This window comes from Saimiri boliviensis, chromosome 5, assembly GCF_048565385.1.
Source record: "Saimiri boliviensis isolate mSaiBol1 chromosome 5, mSaiBol1.pri, whole genome shotgun sequence".
Taxonomy (NCBI): domain Eukaryota; kingdom Metazoa; phylum Chordata; class Mammalia; order Primates; family Cebidae; genus Saimiri; species Saimiri boliviensis.
The window spans coordinates 82839981-82860849 of NC_133453.1; the positions used below are offsets into that span (position 1 = coordinate 82839981).

At 36.6% G+C, this 20869-nt stretch overlaps 1 protein-coding gene across 4 annotated transcripts in view; it reads right to left on the reverse strand.

Annotated features, from left to right (window-relative positions):
* Positions 1-250: 250 nt before the first annotated feature.
* Positions 251-20869, reverse strand: part of GPD2 (glycerol-3-phosphate dehydrogenase 2) — a 154495-nt gene continuing 133876 nt past the window's right edge. For all 4 annotated transcript variants that reach the window (XM_003921966.4, XM_074399666.1, XM_003921965.4 and 1 more), the window contains exons 10-17: positions 18218-18352; positions 17657-17832; positions 16980-17111; positions 15910-16068; positions 7259-7371; positions 7086-7164; positions 6523-6621; positions 251-3558 (exon numbers count right to left, since the gene is read on the reverse strand). In XM_003921966.4, coding sequence (XP_003922015.1) covers positions 3433-3558; positions 6523-6621; positions 7086-7164; positions 7259-7371; positions 15910-16068; positions 16980-17111; positions 17657-17832; positions 18218-18352 — 1019 coding nt within the window. In that variant the 3' untranslated portion in view covers positions 251-3432. The remainder of the gene's footprint in view (positions 3559-6522; positions 6622-7085; positions 7165-7258; positions 7372-15909; positions 16069-16979; positions 17112-17656; positions 17833-18217; positions 18353-20869) is intronic.

Below are 20869 nucleotides of genomic sequence, written 5' to 3' on the forward strand. Positions count from 1 at the left end.
AGTTGTAATAGGATGAATGTAATTTTAGAATAGGATTGTACAAATATAGAAGTCATGCCCTAAAGGCTACAGCAACAAATTAATACAGATAATACTGGCAGTCTTACAAAATTACATGTGTCTGTGTAGGTATTTCACTTTTGTGTCACCAAAAATATAGTTTGTAAAAATATTTTCAAACTTTGTTAAACTTCAACAGTAATCAAAGTTATTTGTCTGACTGCAAGTAACATCAAAATGCTAGCAAATGGACCATTTTAATCAGTTTTATTGATTCATGCTTCCAGTTCTTATTCAGTTAAAAACAAGGCACATTAAATACATCCTCTTATTGCTCTATAAATGCATGCAGCTCATTCTGTATATCAAAAGTAATAAATAATGGCCATAAAACACCAAGACAGTTATAAAAATGACAACCCAGCCTCAAACATAGTATTTAACAGTCCAATCTAGAACAATAACCCAACACAATACATAAAAGTGCCACATATAAAAACATGCAGTGTGTATATCCACTCTAGTATTGAGCTTACACTTGCTATTCTTTAAAAACACAGTAGGGCTTTTTCACTCCTTAAAAAAGTTTGACATGATGCGAACATTCCAAGTTACAGCATTATTAGCTTTAATATTACATTCATATGCCAAAAATCTTTACAGATACATAAGAGAAAAATAAAATCAATGATGACTTTTACAGCATATTTACTGAAAGTGAGAATGAGTTTTCTGTTGTACAAAAGAGGAAGCTACAAATTTTGAAACAAAGCAAAGCCAGAAACTGAAGCAGAATAGAGAGCATGCATTTAATAGCAGAAATCCTAAAGTTACACTCAGTATAAATTGATTGAAAGCAAGAATATTGCAAACAGCATGATGGATATGAGGCAGACAACCTTGGCTTAACAAATAATCCAGCATTATCATGATTGTTATGGCTGTGGTGGGGGCTGTTTAAAGGAGTATCCAACTCTCCAGCACAGACGGGGGTTCCTTCACCTGAATCCTCTTAAAGGTTCTTGAAATAAATCCCTTGATAATAAAAGGCAATCCGTGCATACCCACCCCAACCCCAACAGAACCAACTATGTCAAGTTTATATACAAAGGGGAAAAATTTCTTTTGTGCTTGGAATGAATTTTGAAGAAGCTTATTCCCACCTATTTTTTGTCTCCCTTTTTCAAATCAGGTAAAGAACTTATACAAAATGCTGGGGTGCTTTATTCACAGTAACGGCTTGAAATCAGTTCATTTCCAAATGAGTCTCTGGGATTGGTGAAGGACGGTATGTTTTAGAAATTAGCAGATTTTAAGTCAAAGCAGATATGCTCAAAAGAAGAAAAGTGTGCTTTTCTTTGTCCTTAAAGGAAATTCATTCATAGCAAAGCATGCACAAACAAGGCCTGTTTAACAAACAGATCTGCCAGGGCCAGTCAGGTTCTAAGCCCAGTCCCTACTGTAATGGAATCAGGGAGGATACAAGTCATCCTTATCTTGATCTAACTAGAAAGAGAAAGAGAGAAAAAGAAAGAGAGCACATATGTACCATACTGTGTATATCATCTGGGATATTTTAAAGGACAATTCATCTACCTATTAAGTGTCACTGGGTTCTAAACAATGAAATTTATTGTCTAGATAGAAAAAAAACACTAAATTATAAAGCCACAAGCTTTCATTTACTTTAAAAAAATGAAAAAGCCAGTGTAAAAATTCACACTTTGAAAGAAAAAAGTTCACAGTGATACCTGGGAGCATTACTTGCTCTGTTTTAGGTTTCCCTTTAGGAAGCGGCAAGCGTCTAAAACTTCATTTAAAAACAAAACGAGCTATGATGTTGTCTTTTTCGGCAGTTTCTGTTTGTTTCAGAGGTGGTGGGTGGGTGCGTAGGTGCATGAACCTCCAGTGTTTACACTGTGACATACAGGCTCAGAATCCACTTGAATAAGGCATAAAGATACTCTGCAGTGTTGACATAAATGGAAATAACAGCACAAAAGTGTTTTATGTACCAGTTTAAAAAACTAAGACTTCAAGTCGGTGCAATAAAAACCTGCCATGAAATAAAGTGTTACATCTCCTTTTAGATACAGAACCTGATGTTAAAGCAACAACAACCAAAAAGTAAGTATTTAACTTCACAAGAGGAAGTATGATTAATAAATATTCAGATAACTAGTTAAAATGCCACCAAAATATAGCAAAAGCATCCCAAATTGCATTACTTGATAAATCCAATACACAGTGGCTTTTGCTTTGGACTCGGGGTGGGTGTGTGTGTGTGTGTGTGTGTGTGTGTGTATGGGGGTGGGAGGGAGTGGTTATTTTTCCATTTTTATATTTGTTTTATTGAGAATATCCTCATGGAGTACAGAGGGCGAAACACTTTAAGCAACCATGATGACATTGGAAACTGGTTTGTGCCTTATTTTACATATAATTAAAGTTAACTAAAGTCTATTCTATCCTCCTTTACTATGGTTCCAAGTGCCCCCCCAAAAAGATGATAAGCTAAATTTGACAATACCACATGCTTCAAAATTTAGGCTTGGGAACTGAATCTTTTGTTATCCTATCTGGATATATAAAAACACCTTTTTAACTCTCAAATGTATTACTACTGTAATAATTAGATAAATTTGGTCTCATTCCATTAAATCCAAATTGCTACTTAAAGCTGGTTTTAAAGTAAGAAAAGCAAGGATCTTCCTGGCAACTATGATAGTCAAAGAAAACCAGCAGTGACTGAAGAAAAAAACGAACTGCTGAGATGAAACTATCACTGTAACTCCCAGCAAATGTCAATGCTATCCTTATCTTATACCTGTGATTCTGGAAGCTTTCAGAGTTTCTCTTTAAGACTTGCTCCTGTAACCAGATCTAAACTTTTCCTTCCCTCTCCAGTTAGCCAGTCATGTTCTAGATATAAAAATGTGCAATATTGTTTGCATGAGGAAGGTAGACAAGCTGGAGGAAGATGGGGCTGAGAAACCTCCACAAACACTATCATTTCAATAGGTAACTCTTTTAATAACACATGCTGTCTCATGCATGTCACAAAATTTCTCCAGCTTCTTTTCTCAATTTTCACCAAAATATTCTGTTTTTAGAACTGATTTAGAATAAAGGAATAAACTAAAAGGGAATGTGTCAAGTCTAACAGGTAACAAAATATATGGAAAACTCATGTGCATTGAAAATGAGAAAAAGAAGAAAATACACTTAAAAGCTAGACTGAAAGGCAAATACAAATAAAGTACAGCAAATAAAGCTGGCAAATACACCAACACCCTAAGTTTTGAATGTTTTCTAGTGTTAAAAAAGGCAGCTATCCACATTCGTTATTTTAGAGTGGGTTCAGTCATCTCTGGTTGCTATGTGGTGATTTGTGGTTCCTGTGTTTGTTGGCTGCGGATGGACTGCCCAGACTCACAATCCTCCGCAGCTGCGGTCCACTGGGATGGGAACTCTTCTGTCGAGGTTCTCTTCTGCAGTTTTCATTAGTATAGCAAGCCGGCTTCCAGATACCCTTCCTTTTTGAATAGCACTCATCAGCTTAAAGAGAAAATATGCAACAGATTGAGAACGCAGGCCAGCTTACACTCTTCTTCGTGGCATTATAATGGTTGGCATTGCAGCAGGCAGAGGTAATTAAGTGCTCCATCAAAAATCTTAACGAGTACTACAGCTCAGATAAGAAGAGTATAATTTTTAAACATTTCCCAAAGAGGGGAAGGAGCAGGCATTTCACCACTGCTGCAAAAACTACATCCATCTAGTCAATCAGCCTGCCTCTAAAACCAAATCGTAATGCATCATTTTTTGTCCTTTAATGTGCTCAAGGCACTTTTTTTTTTTTTTACGCAACTTCAAATATTGGATCTTTAATTCCATTTAAAATCTTAAAAAGGAATCTCAGGGATTGAACAAAGACAAACCATGACCTATATTTATCTACCCTTTTTTAATGTTACTGTACTTGATAACTTCAAGTCCCCTAAATCCAAATTCCTTAAAGACTTTTTAACGTAACTTACATTTAATTCCTTGAAAATGGACCCAGAGATCTACCTTAAGAATTAAAAGCGCTCCACAGCCCAGATTTTAGCTAATTCATTTTTATCCAATGGATAAAATCAGAATTAGTGTTGAAATTACATGCAGGCAGCGGGCAAAGGCCTTTAATCTGGAAGGCACTTTGCAATTATGAGCATAGGGATTTTTTTCCTTTTCAAGTTTGATGTGGTTTCAACTATTTGCTTTTCTTGATCTCACTTCCCCAATCTTTTTTATTTATTTACTTTAAAAAGAACAGATTTAGCTATTCATCATATATACACACATGCATACATACATCATATATACATATACACATTATATATGTGTGTGTGTGATGTATCTATGCATGTATATAAATTCTCAAAATATTTTTAGGGTTATAGCTTTTAATCTATAGAGACATGTTGCTTAAAAAGAGCTCTGAATAAGAGTCAGGGACATCTGCCAAGGGGCTGGATCAGAATTTCATGACCTTATTAAAAGCTGTTTCACAAGCTATTGCTTATTAGAGATGGACTCTTACATGCAAAAGTGTCATTAAAGCCCAGACCTAGAAATAAAGTCATATAACCATGTGATATCTATAGCGATCTTTCTGTGAAGATTATTGAAAAACCATATCTATATTCAAAAAAGATATTTAATGGGATAAATGTGGGCTCTTAGTCTTCAGAAGAGCAAAGTATTTGGGGAAAAAAAAAAAAACCTCCAAATACACTTTACATCTGAGGAATGGTATAACATAAGGAATACTGACATTTAAGACAGAACAATTTATTGTTTATTGCTTTGTCTCTGATTCCAGGAAGATCTGCAAAGTTTATTAAAGCTAACAAAACTGACAAAGCTAGAGGTTTTTTAAGCTATAGATGGTATATGATGTGCCAACTTCTAAAAACTCAAAGTTTTATTTAAACACTACATGTATCTAGAAACCATATTACAAGAAAAAAAATAAAATTTGGGTGTGAATATATTTCATGAGGATGGTCAGCAGTTTAAAATTGAAAATGATACTGTGTATTTCTTAGTAGAAGCATAAATAGTCTCTTTCATTTGGAATTAGACAAAAAATGCTCAATTATTTAAAAAAAACTCTACGAGAAAACCTGCAGATAGTTTAAATTATCTTGGTTTTTAACTCAACTGCATTCAAGAAAATTACTTAAAACCTAAACTACACAGTATATTCATAAAATCAGATTCTTATTGTTTCTAAAGCACCATGTCTTTCAACTCTAAATTCTGCTGTTTATTTACAACACATATGAAATGAAGCACGGGCCATTTTCTTTGAAGAAAAGTTTTCTAACATTGTGAGGCCAACAATAAAATATTCTCCAAAAAAACTACACACCAGAAAAATGCATTAAGTGGTATTTAATTCTCAAGCACAAATTTTAAACTCAATTTAAAATGTGTATTTAGTTAAACAGTAAGCTAAAGAACCAAACATTCTTTTTTGTAATGCTGGACACAACCTGTGAAAATTTTCTGCATTTAGATTCAACAATGCTCTTATCTGCAGCTCATCTCCAGAGAGACAATTACCATTTCCTTTGCCTTGATCTTGTTTGTTTAACTTGACACAGTGAAGAAAGGGCTGACAGTGACCAAAATCCCCAGCATTAATTTATTTCATGTTCAGCATTCATCATTGCCATGGTGCAAGCAAGACCTGGCATTCATTTGAAATACCTGCGCAAGAAGCACTACAGATAAAAACCCAGCAGCTTGGAAACCAGTGCATTCTTCATATGATCAGAGTCATATGGACGGCTACAAATGATGTATGGGTTTGGTTGAAATTTCTTTTAAGAAATGATATGTAGCATCCAGTCTGAAGTTAAAGTAACAAAATTTATTTCCTGCATGATCACTAAGATTAAACAATGGAGCCTTGAATAAATTACCAATTGGAAATGGAAATATTTAAATTATATGGTCTTGACCCCAAAGTACAAGTTTCCTTCCTTATGTTTTTGTACTTCTTTATAATGCCATAATCTAATCACTAAATTCGCAAATTCATTGATTCACTATGATTCATTAGTGAATACAACCAAACTTTTTTAAAATTTTCTACATAATAGATTAGAAATCTTGTGTTATCTCTTATGAAGTAGGTAGAGAAAGGTCCAGCAGTGATATGTCATGGCATACACCTTTAAAAAGCATGCTTCATATTCAACCCTTTAAGCCATAAATAACTCTTGGATTTAATCTAAATTGCCAAACATAACAAAATGTTTCTTATACAAAAAAAGAAAAAGAACATGCATCAAAGTCGAGCCTTACACTTGAAGGCAGACATACCACCCTTTGTTGGCTTTGAGCTTTCTTCTTCAGAGTAAAGTGACAATTGTGTGGACTTAAATATCCATTCTTGAACAAGAATTTACAATCACAGCAAACAAAAGATAAAAGCAAATATCCTTGTTTCCTTTCAGCACAACTCACCTGCAAAAATTCATTGAGTTCAACCTGTCCATTTTTATTCAAATCGACTTCATTTAGAATTTCATGGAGTGTATTTTCATCCATCTGGACATTGATACTCTAAGTAAAAGCAAAGCACAGAATAATACAGTTTGATTAAAAATAATGCATATGCTTTGGCTGGGCACAGTGGCTCATGCCTGTAATCCCAGCACTTTGGGAGGCTGAGACAGGTAGATCAATTGAGGTCAAGAGTTGGAGACCACGCTGGCTGACATGGTGAAACCCCATTTCTGCAAAGAAATATTTTAAAAAGTAGCCAGGCATGGTGGCTCACACCTGTAGTCCCAGCTACTCAGGAAGGTGAGGCAGGAGAACTGCTTGAACCCAGGAGGCAGTGGTTACAGTAAGCCAAGATCATGCTGCACAGCCCGGGCAACAGAGTGAGACTCTGTCTCAAAAAAAAAAAAAAAAAAAAAAATTATGCATATGCATTTACTAATGTTACTAATCTTGAAAAACATCGAACACCATCTTTATATTTTTCTAGTGTCAGAGGCTGACATCGAACCAAAGAAAATTACCTCTAATACTCGCTGAACATCAACAATGGTAATAAAGCCTTTCTGGTCGGCATCAAATTTATGAAATCTCTTCTTATACCTGTAACACAAGATTAAATAATGAAAAAACATACTTACATAGTCAAACAAACAAAAAAGAGAGCGAGAGAAAGGTAGACACTTAATATAAGTACCTGTCAACGTCTGAAGGTAGTAGGCTAATTTCAGAGCGATCTGTTAACTGTTCTGATCGAGATTTATAGCCCATTTCATAATATAGAAACTTCCTGGCTGTTTCAAGTTGTTCCTAAAACAGAGATACACACAAAGTTCAATTTATGGAAAGGATTATTGATTTTCTTCCTTTTTTCTTTTGATCTTTATAAAGTTGATCCTCACTTATTCTAACCAGCACAATTTTATTTCTTCTAGTTTTACAAAAGTATAATTTGTATTCAATAAAATGCACCCTCTACCATGATTAAGATCTACAGCACTTCCATCATCCTAAAACTTTTCACATGTCCATTTGCAGCGGATCCCTTCCCATGATCTCTCACCCCAAGCAAACACTGATTGGCTTCCTGTCACCAGAGTTTGCCTTTTCTGGAATTTCTTATATAAAAGGTTTCATATAGTATGGAGTCCTTTGTGTTTGACTGCTTTCACATAGGATGATGATTCTGAGATTCACTCATGTTGCTGCATGCTTTAGTATTTTATTTCTTTTTACCGCTGAGTATTCTTTTTTTTTTTTTTTTGAGACGGAGTTTCGCTCTTATTACCCAGGCTGGAGTACAATGGCGCGATCTCGGCTCACCGCAACCTCTGCCTCCTGGGTTCAAGCAATTCTCCTGTCTCAGCCTCCTGAGTAGCTGGGATTACAGGCACACACCACCATGCCCAGCTAATTTTTTGTATTTTTAGTAGAGATGGGGTTTCATCTTGTTGACCAGGATGGTCTCGATCTCTCGACCTCGTGATCCACCCGCCTCGGCCTCCCAAAGTGCTGGGATTACAGGCTTGAGCCACCGTGCCCGGCCTACTGCTGAGTATTCTTACACAAAACTGACAGACAAAATCTACAGAATCAAATTATTGCAGTTTGGTGACAAAAAAGTAATGAAAGGTGAAGATACCTTGGATCTGAACAACTACTATAATGTGACATGAAGTGAGAAGGTATATCTCACAAGATTAGCTGTGCTGAAATTTTGCCACAGAGATTCTGATAATTAGGTGAAGTTATAGAATCATGAGAATAAATAAGCTATCGTCAACTTACTCTTCCTGTTTTCAATGTCCCCAGTGTCAATACTAACTGTTGCTGCAAATACTGTCTGTCATAGTTTTCATCACGTCACTCTCCCATCTAAAATGACTTTAGTGTAGCATACATTGTTCACAAGTCTCTCTTTTCTCATATGTATGTTACACACACACACACACACACACACACACACACTTATCTGCCACACATATACTTCTCAATCGTATTGATGTTAGCTGGCCATGTGACTTACTTTGACCAGTGCAATATGAATAGGTATGATATATGCTACTTTTGAGTAAAAGCTTTCATGGTAAGTTGAGAGTTTTGCATAACCTCTCTTACTCCTGTGCCATAACAAGGGCACATTTCAGATGAGATCTGAAGCCAATCTGGAATATGAAGAGCCACAGCGGCTAACATGCAGACTTCATGTAATGTGAGTGAAAAAGAAATGCTTGCTGTGATGAGCCACTGAGATTTTGAAACTGTTACTTAGTATAACCTAGAACAAGTCTCAAATTTCCCAACTTCCCATCAAAGGATCTTGTGAACCAAATTCTGGTCCGAAGAACAGTGCCAGTGTGAAGTGAAATGAAGAAAATGGAACAATGACGCATACACTTGCATGAAATGTGTTTACATGTGTTTGGTTATGTTGGTGACAAGACCCTTTATTGTTTTTTTCTTTAGAAGACAAACTTTTTTTTTTTTTTTTTCCTCCTGAGACAGGGTCTTGCTCAGTCGCCCAGACTGGAGTACAGTAGCATAATCATGGCTCACTACACCCTCTACCTTGCAGGCTCAATGCTCCCTCTTCAGCCTCCTAAGTGGCTGAGATTATAGGCACATGCCACCATGCCTGGCTAATTTTTTCTTTTTGTAGAGAAGGGGTGTCCCTATGTTGCCTAGGCTGGTCTTGAACTCCTGGGCTCAAGTGATTCTCCTGCCTCAGCCTCCCAAAGTGCCAGGATTACAGGCATGAACCACTGTGCCCAGCTATCAGGTTTTTTGCTGAAATTATTCCTTTCCTAATTTCCTTTGTCTTAGGATATAGATACTAGAAATATTCCTCCTTCGTGTTCTTAAATAACAAAATAAAAAATTATCAACATGAAATAATTCTCCCAGCTTAAAAAGTAAACTTAAAATGTTTGTGTGTTTGGGCGTGTGTGTGTGCACATGTATTTCATACACAAAATTTGTCTGTGAAGTCTCCATCTCCTAGGCCATTTTTCACTGGCAGATTTTTCTTTTCACACAAGAAAATCCACCCGTTGTCATAAATAAAATTATTTTGCTTTTTCACCACTTTTACCCAGCCATTTTCTACACAACTTGTTCAAAATCCATCTCCTTGGAAATGCCATCTCTGATGCTTCTCTGCAACAACGATTTCTTTCTCGATTTATGGCCCTTCACTTCCATCAAGCAAGGAATTACGGAATTTCAAAGCTGGAAGATATTTTTCACAAAGGGTACTCAATGTCCTTCCCTTATCCCACATTTCCTTTATAACATTCCAAAAATGGAAGAATAAAGCCTTTGTCTAAACTGTAGCATTGGGAGATAATACCACTGAAAACTGCTCATAGAGGTATGGCTCCAATTATTAGAAGGTTTTACAGTGAGATTAAATCCACCTCCTTGCAATTCTTCCAGTTTTGGGGGATTAACAAATCTTTCCTACAGTAAAACAAACCTAATAAGTGTTTCTTTTTTAATTTATTTCTGTATCACAGCTTAACAAGTATTTAAAGATAGTATCATGTGCTTTCCTCCTTAGAGTTTTCTTTTAGTCCAGAACTACTATATAAAACATTATTTCAAATCCTTATACCATGTTGTATAATTTCTTCCAGACCACAACCAGTTTGTCATTTAATACAATTATCAGAACAATATACAACACTGCAACAGAGATCTGGCAAGTACCTAGAAGGGAGTAACTATCAGCATCATCAATCTAGATATATGATTTCTATTAATGCAGCTTAAGATTGCAATTGGATTTGGGGGCAGCCATGGTCCACTGTTAACAGCTATGCATTCACAGTTAACTAAAACCATATTTCTTTTTCACGTGTGCTGTTGTTAAGCCTTGTCAAATCTATCTTGAATGGATGGAGTTGTTTTCCTACCTAATGTAAGGTTTGCCATTTATCTCTATTAAATTATATCTAATGAAATTTCACCCATTGTTTCAATCCATCATCAAACATTCACTCTCCCTCTGGTATCTTGTTATTGGTACATCAAAGATGCATGCCATCAACATTGTAATTTAACCACTTGAATCAAGGTGGACTAGGTCAAGATCTAGGACAAGGTGCTTACAACTTACTACCAGAGACCTCTTTTGAGGCCAACACTGGTGATTTAAGCTGTTATAAATCCACCAATTTTACAGATACAACATGGGGCTTTCTAAAATGCTTTATAGAATCAAAATTCCCTAATCTAAAAATCTGCTTGCTCTATCTAAAAAGGAAATGAGGGCCGGTGCAGTAGCTCATGCCTATAATCCCAGCACTTTGGGAGGCTGAGGCAGGGGCATCACTTGAGCCCAGGAGTTCTAGACCAGCCTGGACAACATGGCAAAACCCTGACTCTACAATAATAATAATAATAATAATAATAATAATAATAATAATTAGTTGGGCAGGGTGGTCCATGCCTATAGTCCCAGCTACTCAGGAGGCTGAGGTGGGAGATTCATCTGAGCCTGGGAGTTTGAGGTTGGAATGAGCCATGATCATATCACTGCACTCCAGCCTGAGCAACAGAGCAAGACCTTGTCTCAAAAAAAGAAAAGAGAAAAGAAAAAAGGAAAGGAGAGTCTGAAATGATTTTGCCTAAGTGATTCCTTACTAGCTTCTGTGATCACTATTTCTTGATAAATGCTGATAAAATAAACTTAAAATGTCAGAATCTAGAAAACCACCCAAGATCAATGCCAAGGCCATTAGTTTCTAGGGTGCAAAGTATATTTTTCTTTCCTCTGGTTTTTGAAATTCAATATTACATTTGCCTACCTTCTGTCTTCTGGTCCTGTTCCTATTTGCTACAGTATTTTAAAGAGCAAAAGTAAGCTGATCCCAAGCAAGAGAATCACAATTGCAAATTCTCTGAGTACTCTAAGGTATAATTTTTCTGGACTGGCATAAAACTCATTCAGAGTAGCCTCCTATTTCAATATCTACTCATTCTTACCAATATTTATATTTTACTCTTTTCACACATAAAAACTGAGAGGGAGAAGGAGAGAGAAGGAAAAGGGCATTGGTAGTAAACTATACACTGAATAGTCCTTCTTACTTTCCAGCATTCAAGAATATGATGCCTGTCATCTTAAGCAATGATCTGGGTTGGGTCTTATTGTTTTTTCTTCGATTTTTTTTTTTTTTTTTTTTTTTTAAGACTGAGTTTCATTCTTGTTACCCAGGCTGGAGTGCAATGGCGCGATCTCAGCTCACCGCAACCTCTGCCTCCTGGGTTCAAGCAATTCTGCTGCCTCAGCCTCCCGAGTAGCTGGGATTACAGGCACACACCACCATGCCCAGCTAATCTTTGTATTTTTAGTAGAGACGGGGTTTCAGCTTGTTGAGCAGGATGGTCTCGATCTCTTGACCTTGTGATCCACCTGCCTCGGCCTCCCAAAGTGCTGGGATTATAGGCTTGAGCCACCACACCTGGCCCAATTTTTTAACAGTATGATTGGTGCCCTGAGTATTTTTTCTCCAACACTGAAACAATACCTGACACTATTCATATACACTCACATTTTTCCTGATATTGCTCCTTTCATTGTTGAGCACTTGTCTTCTATTTGTTTTATATTTGGTATTTATCAGCTTGCTTTAATCAGAGTCACTCAAAGTCTTCACTTGCCTCTCCTTTTTCCCCCCATTGGAAGCAATTTTGAAAAAAAATATATTTTTTTGTGAGACCTTCAGTCGACGTAAATGTCTTCTCTTTATAGTCTCTGAATGAAAAATGGATCTTTTGTCTGAACATGATAAAATCTACCTTACCAAATCCTATAGGGCAGCATTTCCCAAAATATGTTCTAAGTACTAGTCCCATTCCTACCCTTTTGTCCCAAAAAGTGAGAGTCAGGTCTGACTCCAAATAAGTTCCCTTTTGGAAACTGAAAACATACATAACCATTTTAAAGGTTTTAAGTTATCTGCACTAAAGGAAGTGATTTTATTTGTTTAACTCAGACTTTCTCACACTCTTTTGACCACGTAGTCATCTTTCTACATATATTAATTTATACCCTGCAGAATACCATTTGGCAATGTTTTTTTTTTCTCTAAATGTTCCTGCCAACTCCTCTAACAATCCCCAACTCCCCCAGACACTGCCTTCTTCCCTAATCAGTTCTTTCAAGTTGGTTAGATTTTGGTCTTGAGTAACAGTTTCTCTAAATATTTCTCCAAATTTTGGAAAATATGCATAAATGTCAGAGCTATATATGTATCATAACAACCCAAGTAGATTTTAAAATCTTAAAACTATGAGCTACTTAGTATTCCCCTAAAATATTTGGTGCAATGTTCAGTATACAAGTCACTCATTAAGTACTGACTGAAAAAAACAAGCGCAATTCATCTACAGAGAGTTATTTATCACCTTGTTCCTCTTTCACTTTTGCAGGTTAAATAATCCCAATGCTTTTAACCTTTTCTTAAAAGTCCAACTTTCTAACCTTTTAATTCTTTTTCCTCCTCTCCTTTGTTCTCTTTAGACTGTCCATAGCTCTCATTAATACTCTCACATCTCAGATATTGAGTAATAGCTTTAGGTCTTTATTTATGTTACTTTGTTAAGGGGGATGGCAGAGTATTTCTGAGAACATAAATCTGTTCATAAAATATGAACTGAAGTTAAATCTAGCTTCCTTGGTAGGGCCAAACACAACCAGTTTACAGAATTTTCTTCCTCCTTCCTACCTCCTACAGACTGAATTCCTAGCATAAAAGATGTTCCTGCATATTCAAATCATTCCAACCATAATTTTCGGAAGAACACATTATCATCAATCCTTCTATATGGTAAAAAAGGACTGACAAGCACAGGAGGAAGTTTCATTCTTGTGTTGCCTCTGTACAGAGCTTTAGCTAATCAAACAAAAGCTCAAGACCTCAATAGCTATAAACCAGTAGAGCTAATGCAGATGCAGCAAGACAGGATGGAGAATGCTTATGCTCTGGGATCAGAATACCTGTTTTCAATCCCTGCTTTACAATTGACTGTTGGTATAAACTCTAACAGAGTCTTACCTTGTGAACCTGTTTTCTCAACTATAAAATGGGGGCAAATGTTATCCCTGACAAAGGCATGATCAGGATTAAGAAACTCCTGAAGGCGCCGGGCGCGGTGGCTCAAGCCTGTAATCCCAGCACTTTGGGAGGCCAAGGCGGGTGGATCACAAGGTCGAGAGATCGAGACAACCTGGTCAACATGGTGAAACCCCGTCTCTACTAAAAATACAAAAGATTAGCTGGGCATGGTGGCGCGTGCCTATAATCCCAGCTACTCAGGAGGCTGAGGCAGGAGAATTGCCTGAACCCAGGAGGCGGAGGTTGCGGTGAGCCGAGATCGCGCCATTGCACTCCAGCCTGGGTAACAAGAGTGAAACTCCGTCTCAAAAAAAAAAAAAAAAAAAAGAAAAAAGAAACTCCTGAAGGCAAGCCCTTTTCTTCCACATTCCCCAGGTGACTTTGATATGTAACCATCTTTGGAAATCGCCACTAGAATGAGAATACTTTAAAAACAGGCCACATGACCAATTCTTTCCTTGCACTGTCAGCATGTAACACAGATGCCCAATAATGTTCATTCACTCATGCCAGGTGAGAACACAGCAATATAAATAAACCAGAACACAGGCCCCCACCAAATTCGAAATCTACTGAAGCCTTGATTTTGGACTCCCCAGCCTCCAGAACCATAATAAATAAATGTTTGTTGTTTAAGCCACCCAGTCTGTGGTATTTCTGTTCTAGCAGCCCAAATGAACTAAGATATACTTTCTTTCTTACCTTCTAGGTCAACATTCCCTTTTGCATCTTCTCACACCTCCTCTAACCTCACTAGCTATTATTTTCTCTTTTTCCTGGATATTTCCTATCTTCTAAGCTTCTAAATTTTGGTGTACTCCAGTGCTTGGCCTTTGGACTGTTTTCATCGTCTAACTACATTAATTCCCTATATAATCTCATCCAGTCTGATGGCTTAAATATCAACTCAAATTTATATCTCTAGCCCAAGCCTTCCCTCTGAATTTCACACTGACATATCCAATGATCTGGATTATGTATTAATAAACTAACTACTGAAGTTGTTAAAAAAGGGATACCAGTTTAGAGGAAGGAAGTTATTACAGTAATCCATGTGACAGATACCTGTAACCTGATTCAGTGCACCCTGAATCAGGGTGATGGCAGCTGGATATGTTAAGAAACAGTTGAATTCACTTCAACACAAAGTGTTTATTTAAAAAATTTTGAAAGAAAATGATTTTTTAAATGAAAGGGTTGAATTCAAATAGTTACTTGAAGATAAATATGGTATGATATGCTAACATATTTAGATAGGGTATAAGAGAATGCATAAAGTATGATACTAATGTTTAGGCTTGAGTAACTGAAGGTTGGAATAGCCATTGACAACATGGAAAAGTCTATAGGAGTAGTAGTTTGGGGGAGGTAAGAGGAGATCAAAGAGAGGTGGAGTTCTAGAAAGCAAAATATTGTTCAAGAAGGAGGGGGGAATAAATTGTGTCATATGCTGCTAACTGGACAAGTAAAACAAGGACTTCAAGTTAACGAATTTATTGAGTGACATGGAGGTCACTGGTGAGACTAACCAGAGCCAATGCAGCAAAGTGGTGGCTAAAGTGCCTAAATGAAATGGGTTCAAAAGATCTTGGAGGAACGGAACTGAACCCAGTGAATACAGAAAGTATTTTGTGAATATATAAATATGCTTCATTACCCTCTGCATAACACAATAGTTTGCGTTAATTAAAAAACATAAAGATCTACTTGGCCCAATCCGGTATGTGTGTTTGTGTGCATATATATGTGTATGTGAATATGTTGGTGGTGGGCGGGGTAGGGGTTGGTGTATGGATCTGAGCATCAATGGCTTTTAAAAATTTGAATATAAATATAAAATCTCAAATGACACAAATAATAAGCATTTAGTGCTCAGGCAGAAAAGCCACATTTCTTACCAAAGACAAACTAGCAGGAGTGTGAACTTCACTGATTATGTTCTAAGAGTGTTTTCAGTGAAAACCAAAAAAGGTTCCATACCACAATCAATATTATCTTTCTTTTTTAGGAATTATGACTGTAAATTTATGAGCATTTTCTAGAAGAGATTTTCCATAAACAACTAAATTTTGGGACAAGAATCTCTTTCCATTTTCCTAAGGCCTAACAATATTAAACATACACACAGAAAAACTGGTAAGAAATGTAAGGTTATCAAAAACTACGATAATTAAGCCGTTCCAAGTTTATAATGGGAATTGTGGTTTTAAAGACTTCTATATAATACCTGTTTCTTATACTCATCCCAATTTAGTTCCCTGCCCATTAGTTCAACAATTCTGGGTAGGGCTTCCTCCGCTGCCTGGACATTTAGAAAGGCCAGGCGAGTGCGACGTGAAATCATATCCACAGCAGTACAGGCATACTCCTTAATTCCATATTTCACCTGAGTTTAAAGAAAAGTTATTAGTTGACACCCTTCTTTAGAAAATGAGAAAAAGTTTCATTAAAAAAAATAATAAATTTGTGATTCAGAAAGTTAACATTTTTCTTTAATCTCTCTGGTCCTCCAGCAGGCATGAGACAAATAGTGGCATCACAGAATTTTTCCGTCTGCTTGCCAAAGGAGGTTTGGAAAACGGCAAAAATTGGACAAGAGTTAATGCCTTTTTCCTCAATAGAACCTGGCATAAACATGAAAACTGCAACACTTCGCATTAACCATCCACAGTCATCACTTATCTCTCTATGCTTATACATAATGTGGACTTTAATTTACATAGCTGACTAGGAAAAGGATGAGTGTCAAAAAGTTATGATCTCACCTCTTTAAGGCTGTACAGTTTTTTGTCTTAGAGTAACAAGAATATAGGAACCCTGAATTCAATCAACAAGTAAATATTCACTGGACATCAATATTTTAAGGCACAGTGAATGACAACTAAATACAAAGACTGGTCTCTGATTTCACAAAACTGGAAAGCTGGATAAGAAACAAGACTTAAATCTTTGAGAAACTGTCACATCGAGATATGTAGGTAGGACATGAGTGGTACAAACTTAAAGAGCTGTAAATGCACAAAAGGGACAACTGTGAATTAACACGATTACAGACAGTTTGATGGAGAAAAAAGAAATCTGTATTTTATGTTGTTATTACCACTATCAATATCACTTCAGAATTAAGATTAATATTTTATAAATAAAATGATCTGTATTGGAGACATAGTTGTCAAGGTTTTAGCTGACTCATGTGCATTAAAACTTAGCTACATATAATTTTTAAAGAAGATGAAAATAAACAGATAAATGGTATCCCATGACAGACATGAAATTCCTATGTGACCGTTCACGTACCTCTGCTTCAATATATGGAAATTCTGACACAAGACGTACTCCAACAATAGGCCACCTTTTGCCAGTAACACTCGCCATTTTGGCCACCTCAAAAGCCTTATCACCATAGGTGGCGGCAAGATGCTGTGCCACCTAGAGAAACAGAGCTACATTAGGCAGGCACTTTGAATATCAATACCTTCCAGGCACAAAGCAAAAAACATACACGCTTATCTTGTCAGTTTTCTCACAGCCTGTAACTAATAGCTCTCGGAGAGTATTAGATTTTGATTTTGTGGGAGGAAACCACTTGGCCTTCGAATGCTTAGGCCAGCACTAACTCTCTTACACATGCATCACTGTATCAATGACTGATGAAGCTTCAGCTTCATTTTGCTACTGATATCACTTCTAAAGAACAGCCTTACTCATGCCTGAGACAGAATTTGGGATGCCCTACATACTAGAAACAAACCAAATAAACTCCACGTTTTAATAAAATACATTTCATAAAGTGTAACTGCTTGTTGGGCAAATAAAGCAAAGTAAGATCATCTTTTTTTCCTTCCACAATAGACAGGCAGAAACGCACCTAGCAAAAGGAAGTCTCAATGAAGGAGACCACATCATTGCTGCCAGTTCTGTTACTTGCAACAGTGAGAGATTAGGTAAAAAATGATGTGGCAATGCACACTCACCTCACTTTCAAGTCCATAATCCTGGACAAGTCTAATGTAGAGTGTGGGGCTCCAATCTTGACCCCCTTGAAGAAAAAGCCCAACTGTTCTACTTGGTCCTGCTTTTAAATTGTGAGTTTTGATTGCAGCATTTATGGTATCTTCTGCCATAGATCGATAAGTTGTCCACTTTCCACCTACAAAGAAGTTGGTAGACAATTCATTAGGTTGCCAGCCCTTATTTTTCTTATAATTAACCATTTGTCACACTTATCAATAACAAAATTCTCCTCTTGTTTGTAACAAAGATGGTATTGTGTAAAACTTTACTCAAAATAAAAAAAAAAAATCCTTGTTCAATAAAGTTAAAAAAGATTCTGGCAGGACAATTTAAATCAAACTTGTATCTAAAGCACATCCAAATTACAAGACAGAAAGCCAGGTATAGTGGCTGACGCCTGTAATCCCAACACTTCGGGAGGCTGAGAGGCTGAAGTGGGAGAATCACCTAGTGGTGGGTGAGACCCTTTCCCTATAACAATAAAAAAGTAGAAAATAAAATAATGAAGTAATATGTCATACCTGCTATAGTAATAAGGCCACTCTCACTGATATCGACAACATGATTTCGGGAGATAGACTGAGTATCTGCAGACTTGGGATCTGTAACAAGGGGACGGATACCACTCCATGCTGCCAGGACATCGCCTCTTCTTACTGGTAGAAATCAATGCCAAGAGTTAAGAAGATTGCTCAGAAATATTTCAACAAAAATATTGAATAGTTAATAAAAAGAGTTCAGTGACAGGAATACACACGTGTGCAGTTTAAAAAGGAGAAAAAGCCTAAAAAAAGATAAAGACTAAGTCTGTGGATAGGTGCAAGAAAATCTCATAAATAATTATTCTGTTAAATCTCAAAAATAATTATTCTGTTACAAAGATAAGCTCCATGAAAAAGTAAAAAACTTAGGAAATCACTGACACTGATACCACAAAGGAAGCGAAAGAGGCAATGTTAGCAATCCTCCAGCTGAAGCAACCTGGAGCAGTCAGAAAAACAAGAAAAAAAAAAAAAAAAAAAAAAAGCAGAAACAAACAAAACCAATCCAAGAGATGCATAAATTGTTAAATTTCCTTCTAGAATACATCTTCCTATCTGTTCTCAGTGAAGATAAAGATCCTTAACAAATTAAACAAACCTGTAACAGGATATTATATTTTCTCCCTTCATCAATACCACCCTTTTCCTGAGTGTCTCTACAGCAGGCCTACCACTGTGCAAAGCACTTGACATAGACATCTTGTTTAATCTCACAACCCCACAGCATTGGTTATTATTATTCTCCCTATACAGATCAGAAAACAGATAAATGCAAACATTTAACAAATCAAGTTGGGCAACAAACCTGCTCAAAGCAAACATCTTATATATGGTAAAGCAGTGTCAGAACCTTCTTCTTTCTAAGTTTAAAGTCCATATTTTTACCTCGTAAATTGTACTGTCTCTCAACTTCTGACAATTTCGATACTCTGCCTTTTTTTTTCTCATCCCATTATCTTTAGCAGTGACACAGAAACAGGTATACTGGCTTATCCTAGTAGGTACATTATACTTGAGTTATAGTATATGGAAGTTTTTTCAAAACTCAAGATGCCATGAAAATATCTTTACTATCTCTGTCAACATACAATTCCCAACTATACCCAGGCTGATTAAGTTTATTATTAAAATTAGACAGTTGTTGAATAGCACTCATTACTAGCCTAAAAATGACTGAAGAGAGAAGGTCAGCTATGGTTCTGGTCTAACTGGTACAAGGGCAAGACCCAAGGGCAGAATTTTCAGAATCTGCCCTTCTTCATGTAGATCAGCCTTAAGAATAGCTTAGCTATAGGAGCTGACTATAGGCACAAGAGTGAAAGCTGCCTGATGATATAGACTGCAGGGAAATGAGCACCCATCTGGTCCTGCTGCATTTATTGTGGTAAATCAGCTAATCCATTGGTGGATAATAGAAACATGAGTAAAATTTTGCTTCAACTGTGATTTGGAGTTAGGGGATCATGTGTGCCCTTCTTCTTCATCATACTCCCAGCCATTACCCATGTTGATAAAAAATTGACTGTGTATACTCTTGAAAACTTCAAGACAATGGGAAAACTGGATCTCCACATGCAAAAGAATGAAGGTGGACCCTTACCTTATAGCAGATACAAACAATTAACTCATAATGCATCAAAGACCTAAACATAAGAGCTAAAACTATAAAATTCTTAGAAGAAAACATACGGGAAGAGCTTTACGAGACTAAACTTGTCAATAATTTCTTGGATAGACATCAAAAGCACAGGCAACAAAAGAAAACAAAGATAAAATACACTTCATCAATATTAAAAAGACACTATTAACAGAATGAATAGGTACCTCATAGAATAGATAAAATATCTGCAAATCATATACTGATAAGAACATATCATGTATGCAGAATGTATGAGAAATCCCTAAAATGCAACAACACAAATCAAACAACTTGAATTAAAAAATGAAAAAAGGAGCTGGGCGCAGTGGCTCACGTCTGTAATCCCAGCACTTTGGGAGGCTGAGGCAGGTGGATCACTAGGTCAGGAGCTTGAGACAAGCCTGGGCAGTATGGTGAAACCCAATCTCTACTAAAAATACAAAAATTAGCTGGGTGTGGCAGCACATGACTGTAGTCCCAGCTACCTGAAAGGTGGAGAATGGCTTGAACCTGGGAGGTGGAGGTTGAAGTGAGCCAAGATGGCGCCACTGCACTCCAGCCTAGGCAACAGAGCGAGACTCCATCTCAAAAAAAAAAAAAAAAAAAAAATTAGAAAAGGACTTCAATCAATATTTCTTAAAAAAGATATACAAATGTCCAATAAGCACATTAACAGATACTAAACATCGCTAATGATTAGGGAAATGCAAATGAAAACAACAATGAGATACCACCTCATGCTCATTAGAATGAATATTATTGAACAAAAACAAAACAAAACAGAAAATAACAAATACTGATGATGATGTGGAGAAATCAAACCCCATGTACACTGCTGGTTAAAAGGTAAAATGGTGCAGCTACTATCAAAAATGTATGGTGATTCCTCAAAAAATTAAACATTTAGAACTACCGTATGATCTAGCAATTACACTTCGGGGTATATACTCTAAAGAAATGGAGCAGAGAAAAGTTTTACACACTTATTCAAA